Source organism: Hippoglossus hippoglossus, chromosome 11, assembly GCF_009819705.1.
Source record: "Hippoglossus hippoglossus isolate fHipHip1 chromosome 11, fHipHip1.pri, whole genome shotgun sequence".
In the NCBI taxonomy this organism is placed as follows: Eukaryota; Metazoa; Chordata; class Actinopteri; order Pleuronectiformes; family Pleuronectidae; genus Hippoglossus; species Hippoglossus hippoglossus.
In genome coordinates this window covers 17,810,528-17,823,987 of record NC_047161.1, presented here as the reverse complement: position 1 = coordinate 17,823,987, position 13,460 = coordinate 17,810,528, and the positions used below count along the sequence as shown (strand labels likewise).

Sequence of the window (13,460 nt, the reverse complement as noted above, 5' to 3'; positions counted from 1 at the left end):
CCCGATGATAGATTTTCAATATATCAAGCAGCCCTAGTGTATACACTATGTACATATTTCTTTTAATTGAACATGTCAGTTATCATTAGTGATCATATGAATTTGCTAATTCTCATGTTTTAATGTCATAACTATCACCAGCAGTGATATAGTTCATTAGAGTAACGAAGCCATAAAATATCTCTAATATTGAAAATGATGATTAATTGCTAATTATTGTAGCTGTTTTTATAATATTTATACAGCATAATATAGCTTCTTCAAATCAACAGTAGCAACAAGCGTTACTAAAACCAAACTTTGAATATAAAAAAGAACCCGGAAATAACGGGAACAAGATCGGGGAAAAGGGACTAATACAAGTCTTTGAAATATATCTAAAGTAAAAAGGCCTGTGGTGTTGGGTTTATCTTTTAGCTATGGCAGATGTAGCCAGATGTGCACGGGTTTTAGTCGTAGATCTGTCGTCAGGAAGGTTCCTAGGGACTCTCTGCCATCTAGTATTCTAATTTACACATTTACATTTCCTGTCACATGAAGCAAACAATAGAGAAAATTGTTTCAGGCCTGAAAAAAGAAGCAGTTGCATTACATTTTAAATTAGAGCTATTTTAATTTAAATACCCAACATGTTCCTGCACGTGATGAGACCTTTGATAAGCACTTTGCTAATTTCCACTTCCAGGGATTTAATGTGGTGATATCTCACACTTGGTGCCATTTTTATTTTAATGCAAAAAATGCTTCAGAAGCTGCAGTTTATAGCTCTAATTATGGTCTGCTTCTGAAGTGACATTTTGAACATGATGATAAACATGTTTCTGGGCTGACAATGAACAAAGGCTGTAGCATTGTCATTACTGACTGTACTTAATGCACTTAAGGTTTTATTTTTAAAGTCTGATAAAAGACGAGTGTCTCAGGTTGCTCCCCTCCTCCCTGCACATTTCACAGTGACAATCAGATTACCTGTCCGATGCGGATGCTGGAGGGAGTTAATGTCATGTGGGTCTCTTCACATTCTGTGACAAAATATTGTTACTACCTTCAACTTGAGCTTGACATCCCATAATCGCTGAGTCCTCACAGTTGGGAAGGTTTCTCACCCACTCTTTAGAAAGTGTCCCATCCTAATTGCCACATTAGAGGAAAACCCAAACTCGGAGGGTGTGCAGAGCATGCGCTTATAAACGCTGTGTGCAGAAATGTCATGCCCATCATTAAATGGACAGGCTCGGGGGCTGTTGCCGATAGACTTCTGGTTTCGGGGGGGTTTCAGAGCTGGTGAAGTGATTATACCTTGCAATGCAAACTTCAAGTGCTACACTACGTCCCAGATATTCTTTTCCCTGTCAGCTATTCTGGTCTGCAGCCTGGTTGTTACCGCGCAGTTTTGGATGCTCTAACCCCCATCAGCTGTCAAATCAACACAGCCTTGTTCACAGTGCCCTCACTCCTCATCATCCGGTGATTATTGCAAAGTCATTACCCCGTGGGACGGATAGAGAACATATTCTCTTTTATCAGCCCTCCTTCTCTCATGAGTCATCAATGACACACAGCAGGAGCGCGATAATGTCAACTTATCTCAAGGACACAAATGCCATTAAAGTGCCTCTTAGACGCAACAGCGCAGACTGAGCGACAGATCTAAGAGAGGTTTGATGATCTACATCGATAAGCTTTGTGAAAAAGGCAGCGAAGCTATCTCATTTGCTCATAGTGTTGCAAGCGTATTGCATCAAGTTTAAACCTTTTTAGAGGCCGTCACAGCAGGACAGCCAGTAATGGACAGGAGTGCAGGGAGGAATGCTGGACTGCCGTTTCTCCCACTTATCCATGAAGACAGCAGACAAGTTAGTTCTGGTCAGTACTTGATATTTATTTCACCACCTCAGCTGGATATAAAGATGTCTTCAGGATGCTGTTTAACTTCCCACAGTTTCTTCTGTTGTGGCCCCTCCGAGGTGCCCGACTGATTGGCTCGCTGATTGACAGCCAGGTTTACATACGAGAGGCAGTCACAGCATTACTCCAAATGGACTTACTGCATCGAAATGGCCTCCAGGCATTTCTCAGTTTCCCCACAGAATGGGGGCCACCGGGAAACAAAACAGCTCCTCCGCCTGACGGCTCACTTCCCTGCCACCGGGCAGATGCAGCCTAAGCGGGGGTCAAGCCTCATTTTAAGGACAATTAGGCACACAGACTTCCATCTCATCACTTCATCAGAGTACGCCGTGACCCCCTGTCTACCTGCCAGTCAACCACCTGCCCACGTTATCAGAGAAAACCCCCTGAAAACAACAACAACACCGCTGTGGATCCATGGGTAGATTTAAATATGACAGAAGATGTTTGCATCAAGTGGAACATGTCATTCACCACTTTTGTTTCAAATTGAAGTCGGAGATGATGTTTTTGAAAGAGACAGAGAAATTGATGTTGTTAAGTCTGTCTCCCATAAATGGGGGCTTTATGCTATTTCCAATTTGTCTGCAGGAAGATGATGGCACTTCACACCTGTGCCTTAACTGTGGCTTTTGCTGAGACTGTGCAAATTCAGCTTTTTGGTGTTTGCAATTATTACTGCTAGCTCTGTGTTAGTTTTCACACCCTGCAACTGTCAACAAGGAAAGATGGCATAAGTACTTCTTGACTTGTCTGCCTGTGTAAAGCTATACCCTAAATAGTATATTATTATTATAAAATTCCACAAAATGCAACTGCCAAATGTAGTGTTTTGGCCAAGATTGAACATAATTGGGGAGAACAAACAGGACTCTGTTCATAAATCTGGAACTGATCTGACAAAGATGGCTCTGTGGCCAGGTCCAGTTGTACTGATTGCTTTGGGACGAGTGCTTGATATCAGAGTAGTTCATGCTGATGTTTCACTATTCTATGAATTTGGTAGAAACCAAAGAAATTTTTGCTCTCATGAGCGACATATAAGGGGCTGTGATTTTTTTTTTAAGCATGGAGATCAACTTTTCTGCTGAAGTTAGAACAGTTTTAGTTATTGCCTTCGCCAAGGAGGTAATGATTTCTCCCCTATGGTTTGTGTCTTGGTCTGATCGTTAGCATGATTATGCAAAACCTATTGAATAGTTCTACGAAACTTGGTGGAAGAATGAGGCATGAGTCAAGAAAGAACATTCAATTTTGGTGCAGATCTGGACAAAAGGGCGGATCAAGGATTTTATTTTCACTTTTTCAAAAATTGCGAGATCGTTTTTTTTGTTGTTGACATTTTCACCAAATAAATAGATCGTGATGAAAAAAAAATTCAGGCATATTGACGGGACTGATATACTGTATATGAGTGTGATTGTCCTTGTCAGAGGAGTGTGCTGTAATGACAGTGCTATTCTTTTAATTGATTGGCTACTGTTTGCCCTTCGCTAATGTGACAAAGACTCAGTGATACATGAATCAAGATCTGACGGTAGTGAGTCATGTCCATTGTTTTTGTTGTCAAACCACTTCCATTCACTTCTGAAGAAGCAGATTAGCAGAGTTGGAGTTTTTTTTAACACATGTAGTAATAGACACTCCTTTGATGCTGTTTTTTTGTCTCTCTAACTCTTGTTTCCTTCTTGAGTTCTTCACATTCACGCAGACTGTTTATGTTTCATAACAATAAAAAAAAGGAAGTAGGAAACACAATTCTTTTGTTTCACCTTGAAGATATACATAATGGATTTTGGTGCTCAAGCTTGAATGTGATTGAAGAGTTTACAATTATACCTGCAGAAGGTGTATTTTCAAATTCTAATGTCATGAACAAAGGTAAATTAAGAGTGGTCTTTCCTTTGAAATAAATTGTAAGTCATTTCATCAGCTGATTTATTAAACATATACAGTGACCTTATGAAGAAGAGCAAAGGGACTGTAAATGACTGTAGTAGCAGAGGGGACATCACGTAGGTCCACTCGTCCTTTGTGCTAAGCTAAGCTAAAGTGTCAAGGAGCTGCCACCGTATTGAGTTTATAGTGATTGAGTCAACATTGATCTTTTCTTGTAACTCTCAGTAAGACAGTCCGTCTAAAAGTGTCCCTTTAGGAAACTCTCTGGCAAGCTATTTTTTTTAGTACGAACGAAGTGTGGTTACTAGACCACACAAGCTTGTGCAATTTTTGAAAGTCCCAGCCTACCTGTCACTGTGAGGCTTTATCTCAGTATTCCTGTCAGGAGACATGTGGCCATGCCATAATCTCCTCAGCAAGATGTGTCAGGATCTTTATCTCAGTGCCACGATTCAAAAGGCTTCTGCTTTTCCTTCTCTTTCCCTTTTTTTTGTTCCCCCGTCATGTGGAGGAGTGACAATACCGCCAGTGACGTTGGAGTATTCACCTCTATTGTCAAACAAATGCTGCTTTTATGTGGATGGATGTGATGGATAGTCTTCTGGGGCTTTGTTGTGACACCGCAAAATAAATAAATAAATAAATAAAAACAGTGATGGCATTCAAGGTGAAAGCCAGCCTTATCCTGAGTCTGCCATCCATGTCTGGTCTGTGATGCTCAGCTGCTAAGCAGCCCAAATGTATTTTTGTTTTGAAGATAAAAGGCCAGTGAAGACACCAGCCAATGGGAGCAATTGAAGCTACTGTTTACAAAGTATCTGTATGAATTGAGGACCAAAAAATTTATGACAATGTGATTGTTCAAGCAGTTAAATATTCAAGGTGTTTAAAAATATAGAACTATATTGCTGACCGATCATACCATCACTTGTAGAAGTGTCCATGCAAAGGTTTGCAGCCACAAAAACTGTGGTGAAAGTCAAACCATTGGACATACGTAAACACAATGAAAACAAACCATTTAGAAAATAAAATAATTAAGGCCGCCAAACAACCAGTAAAATTTAATAAGACATGCAAATTACAACTATTAAAAGTAGAATAACATAACTTTTAAAAATGATAAATAAAGAAGCCCAATAGTTGGCCATTACAAATAATCACACATTCTAATTGAAACAAGTAAAAGGAGAAGAAATAAAATAAAGAATGGCTAAGATCAGTAAACCAGACTACTGAAAGGTGCAGCTAAAAAGAAACGTTTTCAATTCAGATTTAAAAGACGAGCTGCAAATGAGGAGCTACACCTACTCTGACTGGGGTGCACTTTCCAGTAGCTTGAAGCATCAAAGCTGAAGGCAGTTTCCCCAGTTTTTGTGGAAAGTCTGAGCCATCCAGCTGGTTCATAGCTCACTAGAATGTTGAGAGATACTGGGGTGTCAGATCATATAGGGCTTTAAAAATAAGCAAAGTTAGAAAATTTGAGTCACTGAAAGCCAGTGCATCGAGCCCAGCATGTGTTATTTGGTAATTTTTTCCTGTTAAAACACTGGCTGCTGTTTAGTAGAGTAGTCACAGTAGTGTAGGTGATAGTCTTGCCAATGATATAAGCCATATATGGTTATGTGGTCAAAATGTATGTGGAAGAAAATGTTCATTTTGGCAAAATAACAGTGTATGAGCAAGGGATAAACCTTTTTACAGGTCTTTACATTAAGCTATTGACTAGTGGTGTAAAGGACCATGATTGATAATTGACAATTGATAAGTACTGATTGACCCCCATGGTTTGGAATGCATTTTCACTTCAGATTAATTGCAAAGTTTACATATTAGAAATCATAAAACTTTACTGTCGCAGTCACTGTGTGAAGTAATAATTGCATACATTTACAATCCAGAGTTCAGTTAAATCGAAGCAGTTGTTTGTTAACGTAGGCTGTGTGTTCATGTGAAGTTTGCCTGTTAATAGCAGTTCACTGTGAGAGCCATGGCTGTTGGCGGAGAGGAAGAACCAAAGAAGCCTCCAGTGTCATTTAAGTATAGAAGCATGGAAGCATTTTCCTGATTAAATATACTAATGATGGAAGAAAGGTGGTGGACAAAACCATTACAGTTTGTAGGCATTGTGCCATGAGAAAGCCGTAAGACAATGATAATAGTCCTGTGTCCAGTGATGTGCGTCGGTGATACCCCACCAAGATGGAAAAGGGTTCGTAGTAGAGAAGAATGTTATGTGCTGCACTTCCTTGCCCATATCAACTAGTTACCATTTGTCATAATCAATAACAAGAATCAGCAAAAGTTCTTCTGTAATCTCTGATGTATAATGACAATCTTTATCTTTAAAGCAGGTGAATGCTCTTTAACTGAAGTTTTAGTTTATTATCAAGGCTTTGAAAAGGAAAAGTACTGCTCATTATCTTTTTGATCTTCCTTATCCTTCTTAGCCTTCTTATTCTGTGAGTGTGTCAGGGTGAGTTTGTCTTTGAGAAATCTTTGTAAATGACTTCAAACTCAGACAATCAGTGTCTTTACATGCACCATAGTTGCAAATGAGAGATAAAGAGACAATTACAATCCCTGCAAACCTTCGCACAGTTGGCCGGTTGCTGTGTGAGGTGGTTTTCTATTCTAAGAAATTTACTCTGGGGTGAAATCCCTCTGAGTTTCCAAAGATAAGGTGGCTTCAGATGCTGCGAGAGCTTCAAAGAACGCTGCTAGAAACATGCTGAGGACTAAGTTTAATCGCGCTTTGTTATTTATCAGTGTCTCATATTACACTTAGCATGCTTGGCACACCCAGATTTTATCTGTTGATCCAGTTATTGTGATTCACATCACAAAATATCTTTGATAAAAAAAGACAATGCTGGGATTAGGTGGAGAATTTGACCTAAAGTGAGATTACATAACATTTTTGTAGAGAAACAACATATGTTTGATATGTTTTGAAATGAAAAGTTGAAATGGATTCACACTTTACTGTACAGATCATACATTACTTTTAACGGTGCATTGTCTGATATAATAAGTCCTCTGCCTGTGTAGGGTATAATTGCCACTGACCATATGGACCGCACAGCAAACCCAGTGAAGTATACTATACATGGAGTGTTGTTTGTCCGCATGTTAAGGTAATGCATGTGTAGCGATGTGTTGCTACTGTCCTTCTCCTTACACAGTCAGCTCATTACAGCAGAAGCCTATTTTTATCCCGGTGTGATTGAAATAGGGCCCTTAGGGGGCGGCAATCACAGAGAAAGTCTTGAACGGAGGAGGAGGCCGGGTCAGCCCCAGTCTGAAAAGGGAATCGGGGCGCACAGCCTCTGTTTGACAGTGTCGCTGAGACAATCACTGTTCCTCAAGAGGGTCACGGTGAGGCCACCACACAGCCAGCCGCAGCATCGCACAGCTGCTTATAACACAGCCACCCACTGCTCAAAAGACAAAGGCAGTTTTTTAAATGGCTGCTCTATCTATTAGAAATCCTCATATAAAGCACGTCAGAAAATATCAAAATACTATAATGCCTATGTTTATTTGTGAAACGATATCACCACTGAAATGGTACGGCTCCTTCACGTAGATTTTGAATTTTTTCAGACAGAAATAGAGTTCATTTGGACTATCAGGCTTTAAACAATAACAAACAGGAAGAAAATGATTAGGAAGAAAACAATAAGTGGAGAAAACCTTCGGCAGACTTTAATGGAAATGGCCTCCAACCAGTGTCTGTGCTCAAGGAATCTGAGTGATTTGAGTGAATCAATTTAAATGAGATTCATACCAGCGCGCTGTTGCCTTCAGTCTGTTGCCAGCGCAGCATGAGTCTGTCTCTCATGCTGTGCCTCCTCCATCCGTCCATCCATTCATCCATCCCCATCCCCATCCCCATCTATCGCTCCATTCCTTCCATCCATCCAAAGCAGATTGGGCCCACTGTCTCCCTTCCAGGGCAGACAAATACTGGAGCTTATCGGATTCAGAGAGGATATCAGGATCTAAATTCACAGCCTTTGCATCAAGCATGTCTTATTCAGTGTTCCATCCTGAGGCCAGTCTTCCTCTTTTGAAAACCGGCATGCTAATGCTAATGATGTTCAGATTAGCGTCTTAACAATAGCAGATGCTATGAGGATATATTAAAGTCAGATATAAAACAACATGTGTTTTACTTATTGTTACTTAAGCTGGATTTTGAGATTCCCTGTGCAGAATGATGACTCTTGTAACTTGACACTTAAAGGTTCAGTGTGTAAGATTTAGGTGAAAGGGATCTATTGGCAGAGATTGAATATAAAACAATCGTAGTGATGTTTTCACTTGTGTGTTTCATCTAAATTGTACAAATTGTTGTTTTCTTTACTCTAGAATGGACCCTTTATATATAAAAACGTTATATTTACATCAGGAACCGGTCCTTTCTACGGACGCCGCTATGTTTTTTTTACAGTAGCCCAGACTGGACAAACTAAAGACCTTTTTATAACAACTGAAGGCTACCACAGGTTCTCTCTCATGTTTGGAAGGGGAGAGTGAGGTGAGGGGTGTTCAGCTGCAACATGCAACTTCAACACTAGATGTCACCAAATTCTACACACTGAACCTTTAAAGGCAGTTTTATACATTAATTGAATTGAGGGGACAGAGTTTTTACTTTAAATCCAAATTTAAGATGCATACTTGCTGTACAGTCATGATTTAATGACAAATTATTTTGAAACCAGTAATGCTTCAATGTAGGAGACATATTTTGTTTAGTAGGACAACTTCTGAGATGAACAATATATTTTATTGGAACAAAGAGTGGATGTGTTTAAGAACTTTATAAGTGTTACAACATATCTGGAGAAAATATTTAATTAATTATGGAACACTCAAGTTAGATAAGATTCATTCTCTAGATCTTGTAATCATGAATGTACATTTAAATTATTTCACAGGATAAGTGAAGAGTTTGGTGTGCTGTTTTTAGGAGATATTAAGTTGCAGAATCACCAATGACATTAGGATCCGTCCTCTGGACATCCTGGAAACCTCTAAACGTTTTATTGGCAACATATTTCACCAAACTAGAATAGCAAGATCCATGATTTATTCCCTTGGGTTTGGTGATAATATCAATAAATGCTCGTGGTAAGCTCAAGTAAAGCAAAACAAGTTCCTGGATCAGCCTCTTTTGGGATCAACTTAATGGGTTCTTTCTTAATTTGTCCCATTTTGTGAAATTCCGTTCTGCACTTTTTGTGTAATCCTACTGACAAACACACACAAACACACACACACAAACAAACAAACAAACAAACCAATAAACACATCAGCTGACAGAAGTGAAAGCATTACCACTTTGGTGGAGGTAAAAATGCGGGAAGAGAGGTCAGCTGATCACTAAGCTTAGTAAAGAAAGAGGAAAATACATATACTATTAGATGTACTATATGGAAGTATAACAAAGATGTGAAACAAAGCCAATGCAGCCTAATATAAGTGAAAGTTTAGCATTCAGGTGCTTGGTCCGCAACAATAATAATCCCCTCTAATGTTTTCATCTCTCTTTCTTCACTGTGCTGTGCTTCTGTCATTAAGTCGTAATATGCCAGACGTCTAGCCAGAAAGCTCTGCATCGCTCCACTTTGGATCTGTTCCCCACAAGAGGGGCTACAGAGTGAAAACAATCAGGGAATCAGCGAAATTTGTTCTGCAAAGGCACTGCCAGTGCCTCCATCAGCAATACATGGGGAGATGATGTATGCCATATAGGAAGAAAAGAGGGACCTTGGATGCTCCCTTTGCTTTTATATCCCCCAATCCTTTGCCCACTTGGCTGCCTGTCCTGTGCCTCCACAAAATATGTCTGTGTAGCCCTGAGTAGAGTCCACCTCCCCCTCTGTTGCTATGGGCCATGGTCAGAAAAATCCCACCTCTCCCACTATCCGCTCCTCTCATACGCGTCGTATCAATTCTGAATGAACTGATATGGAACCACTGATCACTGAGGGTGCTTGCTGAGGGTGATTATTGCAGAAGGAATGAAGGATTCCTTGTGGATGTTTTTTGGGCCAGTGGGACGGGTGGAGGTCACAAATGTGCAGCTTATTTGTTTGCTTTGATTACCCGTCCGGATCCATTGATTTTAAAAACACATCTGTTTTGCTGATGGGACACAACATGCTGACCATGACCTCTGACCCAAATCACACTCAAGTCTCCCATACAGATATTCCTTTGGAACACAGTTTTTTGTTTTGCCCCTTCTATGTAGCACACAGTCAAAGCAGCTTGATCTAAATATACTGTATGTCCCTGCCTTGTTCTTTTGCAGACTTTGGAAGCAGTGCTGAACTTTAAGTACTCTGGCGGAGCAGGCAAAGTGGAGGGCTACTACAGGGAACTGTCTCTGGGAGTCCATGTTGATGTGGAGCCTTCTGTGTTCTTCACCAGAGTCAGCACCCTCCCTGCTACCAGGTAACACACACACACACACACTCAGGCATTTACCATGACAATTGTAAGTACTGGTGGTTTCTTTTTTAATGTGATCTGTTTACTCATTGAAGATCTGCGCTAAAGAAAAATAATCATTCTTAAAAGCAGATTCAAGTATAAAAAGAAGGCTGGAAACACGACATAGAAATATGACCACCAATATACCTGAAGGGCGATTTGACTTCAAATCAGTAGCACGATTATTTCAAGCTTTTACCTCGATTATGAATAATGGACAATTATTTTATAACACACTCATGCATGTGTCTCCTCGTCCCTGTCGCACTTCACACAAACTGACCATTACATTTATTTAGTTATCAATCGATGAATCTTTAACCCTGATTTCCTGACTGTGCACGGCACGTTACGTCTCGTGTGTGAACTGCATGCACGCAAAATCGTGGACTTTTTTTATGTGTTTAAATATGTGTCCCCTATACTTTAGAGCAAAACAGTAAGACAACTTTAAGTCCTGTACATGTCCTAATAACTTCTGACTAGTGTTGGTGTTTATTGTTAATGGGTAAAGTGAGCGCAGGTCAGTGGGGGAGTGAGGAGGGAGGACCTGCAGCAGGGTGAAATGGCACGGAACGTAGCAGAACGCACTGGGGAAAGTATTTACCAAAATAACGGACGTGAGCAAAGTAGGGTTATCAGAGGTGTTGTGCTGAACAAAGCTGCCAGCTGCTGCTGGAAACAAGCTTTGACACGAATGTCTGCTGTACACTCTGGGATAATCAGGAGGATTCTGGGTCTGATTGAGCCCCCTTGAAGTCAGGGAGACACGTGTAGTACGAAAGGGACAGCGATTGGGTAAGTGAGCAGAAACACACTATAGCAGATGCTTTGTGAGCTGATGGGGAAGTATCACCACTTTGCATGAGGCTTTTTTCGCGTACCAGGTAGACGGCATAAAAGGAGGATAAGCTTGTGGATTTGTGGCAACAGCATGAGTGCAAAACATTACACAAACAAGTCAACCAGCTGACGATGCTGTTTTTTTATTTTCAAAGTTTCCATGTGTAAGATTTAGGGTTAGGGTTTTATGTTTTCACTAGTGTGTTTCATCTAAATTGTACAAATTGTTGTTTTCTTTGCCCTAAAATGAGCCCTTTATATTTCATTACTTTATATTGACATCGGGAGCGGGTCCTCTCTACGGAGGTCACCATGTCTTTACAGTAGCCCAGACTGGACAAACTAAACATCTTTTGATTTTTTATGACAACTGAAGGCTACCACAGGTTCTCTTTCATGTTTGGAACGGGAGGGTGAGATGAAATATTCCGCTGCAACATGCAACCTCACCACTAGATGTCACTAAATTCTGCACGCTGAACCTTTAAGTGAGGTTTGATAATGGGAATTTTGGGTAATTTCCCAAGTCTCTGGCATCCCCACTCAGAAACTGTCAGTTTACACAACCGGTGTGTGGCCCTTTGGGAGTGTGGGACCCCTGTTGTACCTTAATTGCATAGTTTTACTAAAGTTGTCATAAAAACTACTCCCAATATTTATACACAGTACACAACCTGAACCCTTGCATACAGAGCAGGTTGATAGAAACCGCCATGACACAAATTGAACAGTGGAGCTGGGATAAGCTTGAGCTTTCTTATGCCACAGGTTTTAGTCTTTAGGGGCCCAATTCAGCTACTCTGTCAAGGCATGATATGTAGCTTAGTGAGATGAGTGTCTGGAGAATACGCTAAACATAAAGCATAGTTCAAGCCATCAAAACAATAAAGTAATAGATAAAGAAGACTGGGCTGTCCATTTTACATTATGAGTATGAATCTAGGTTGAACATGAACAACACAGCAGGAGTTTCCTCCCTCAGGCGTGTTCACAACAACACAAAACAGAAATCTCTGGAGCGTTGAGGTGAGGGCTGGTGCAGCAGGAAGAGGCAGGAAGCAACATATTAATTCCGCTATGCAGATCACATATTTTAGTTTACAGCACTTTGACACCAGCACATTTATCATCGAAAGCTCTCATGACATCTTCGTCAGTGTGTGGCTACAGCTTTTTCTTCCTCAGGTGTTTGATTTTTCTTTTTTTGTGTTTTCATTTTTGCGTCTGTGGCATGTTAGAAAGGCCATCAACACGCCCAATTGCTTGCGGAGAATCCTGCTGAGGATCTCTTGCTGTTTTCTCAGGTTAGATTTTACTGGGGGTTTGCAGGAGAAACTCTAGAGAAAGCCCAGAGCCTCTCATTCAGACATTTCCATTCACACATACAGCCCCTTCAGAGAACGTCAGAACATTATCCGGAGTTCAGGGCATGTGTGATCGCAACAAACGGTTAGATGCAGCTCCCTCTGTGAACATTGTCTCGAAGAATATTCTTTCTTTCAGCTGATCTGCGTCCTTTTAGTTTGTTGCCATCAGTTTTTGAGCTGACATGCATCCAATTTTCTTGTTGTGTTTGCACCAGGTCCCTTTTGACAGTGCAATTCAAAAGCCACATTGCTGAATCACAAAGAACAGTATCAGCAATCATCTTGCCTAGGCATAAGTGGTGCTTTTAATCTGACGAGCCTTTAACTCTACATGCCACACAGTGTATTTGGTCATTGTCACATAAAATGGGAATACTACTCAACCTTCATTCAAGTACCACACTAGCTAAGTAAAATCTACCTCAAAGCAGCTCTTGTCACAGTAATTGATGATGAATCTCAATGCTAAAGCTTCATTTTATCTGACATATGATAGGACTGCCGTTTGCTTTCTCTCATGATGCGGTGAATAAATATCGACCTTCCCTCTGCAGCAACACTCTCGCTCTGGCGTTATTGATATCAAAACCAGACTTAGAAACGGTATCATCACTGACAGGTCAGCAAGTGGCAGATGTGAATGGATATTGAATCCATAGTCACTCCTCTTTCACCCTCTCATACAGTGCGATACTGTAGACATGCTCACACTCCCTCGCACACACGCCACCCGTGTCTCGCTTCACCGCCACCACGTTTCATCTACCCCAACCCGGAGTGAAAAATATCCAAGCGAATGCAGGACAAATCGCAGTGGAGTAATGGCCACTTGAGGTGAATCATTAGCTGTAATAATATCTGCAGTTGAAGCCATCCATCTCGTCTGATAGATATGCTGCGGTGGATGCTATACCATCACCTTGTCATTACAGC

The 13,460-nt window shown here is 40.7% G+C and overlaps 1 protein-coding gene across 2 annotated transcripts in view; it reads left to right on the top strand.

Moving 5' to 3' along the window:
- trappc9 (trafficking protein particle complex 9) overlaps positions 1 to 13,460 on the top strand; it is a 212,507-nt gene that overhangs the window by 84,515 nt on the left and 114,532 nt on the right. For both annotated transcript variants that reach the window (XM_034599381.1, XM_034599380.1), the window contains one exon: positions 10,136 to 10,278. In XM_034599381.1, coding sequence (XP_034455272.1) covers positions 10,136 to 10,278 — 143 coding nt within the window. The remainder of the gene's footprint in view (positions 1 to 10,135; positions 10,279 to 13,460) is intronic.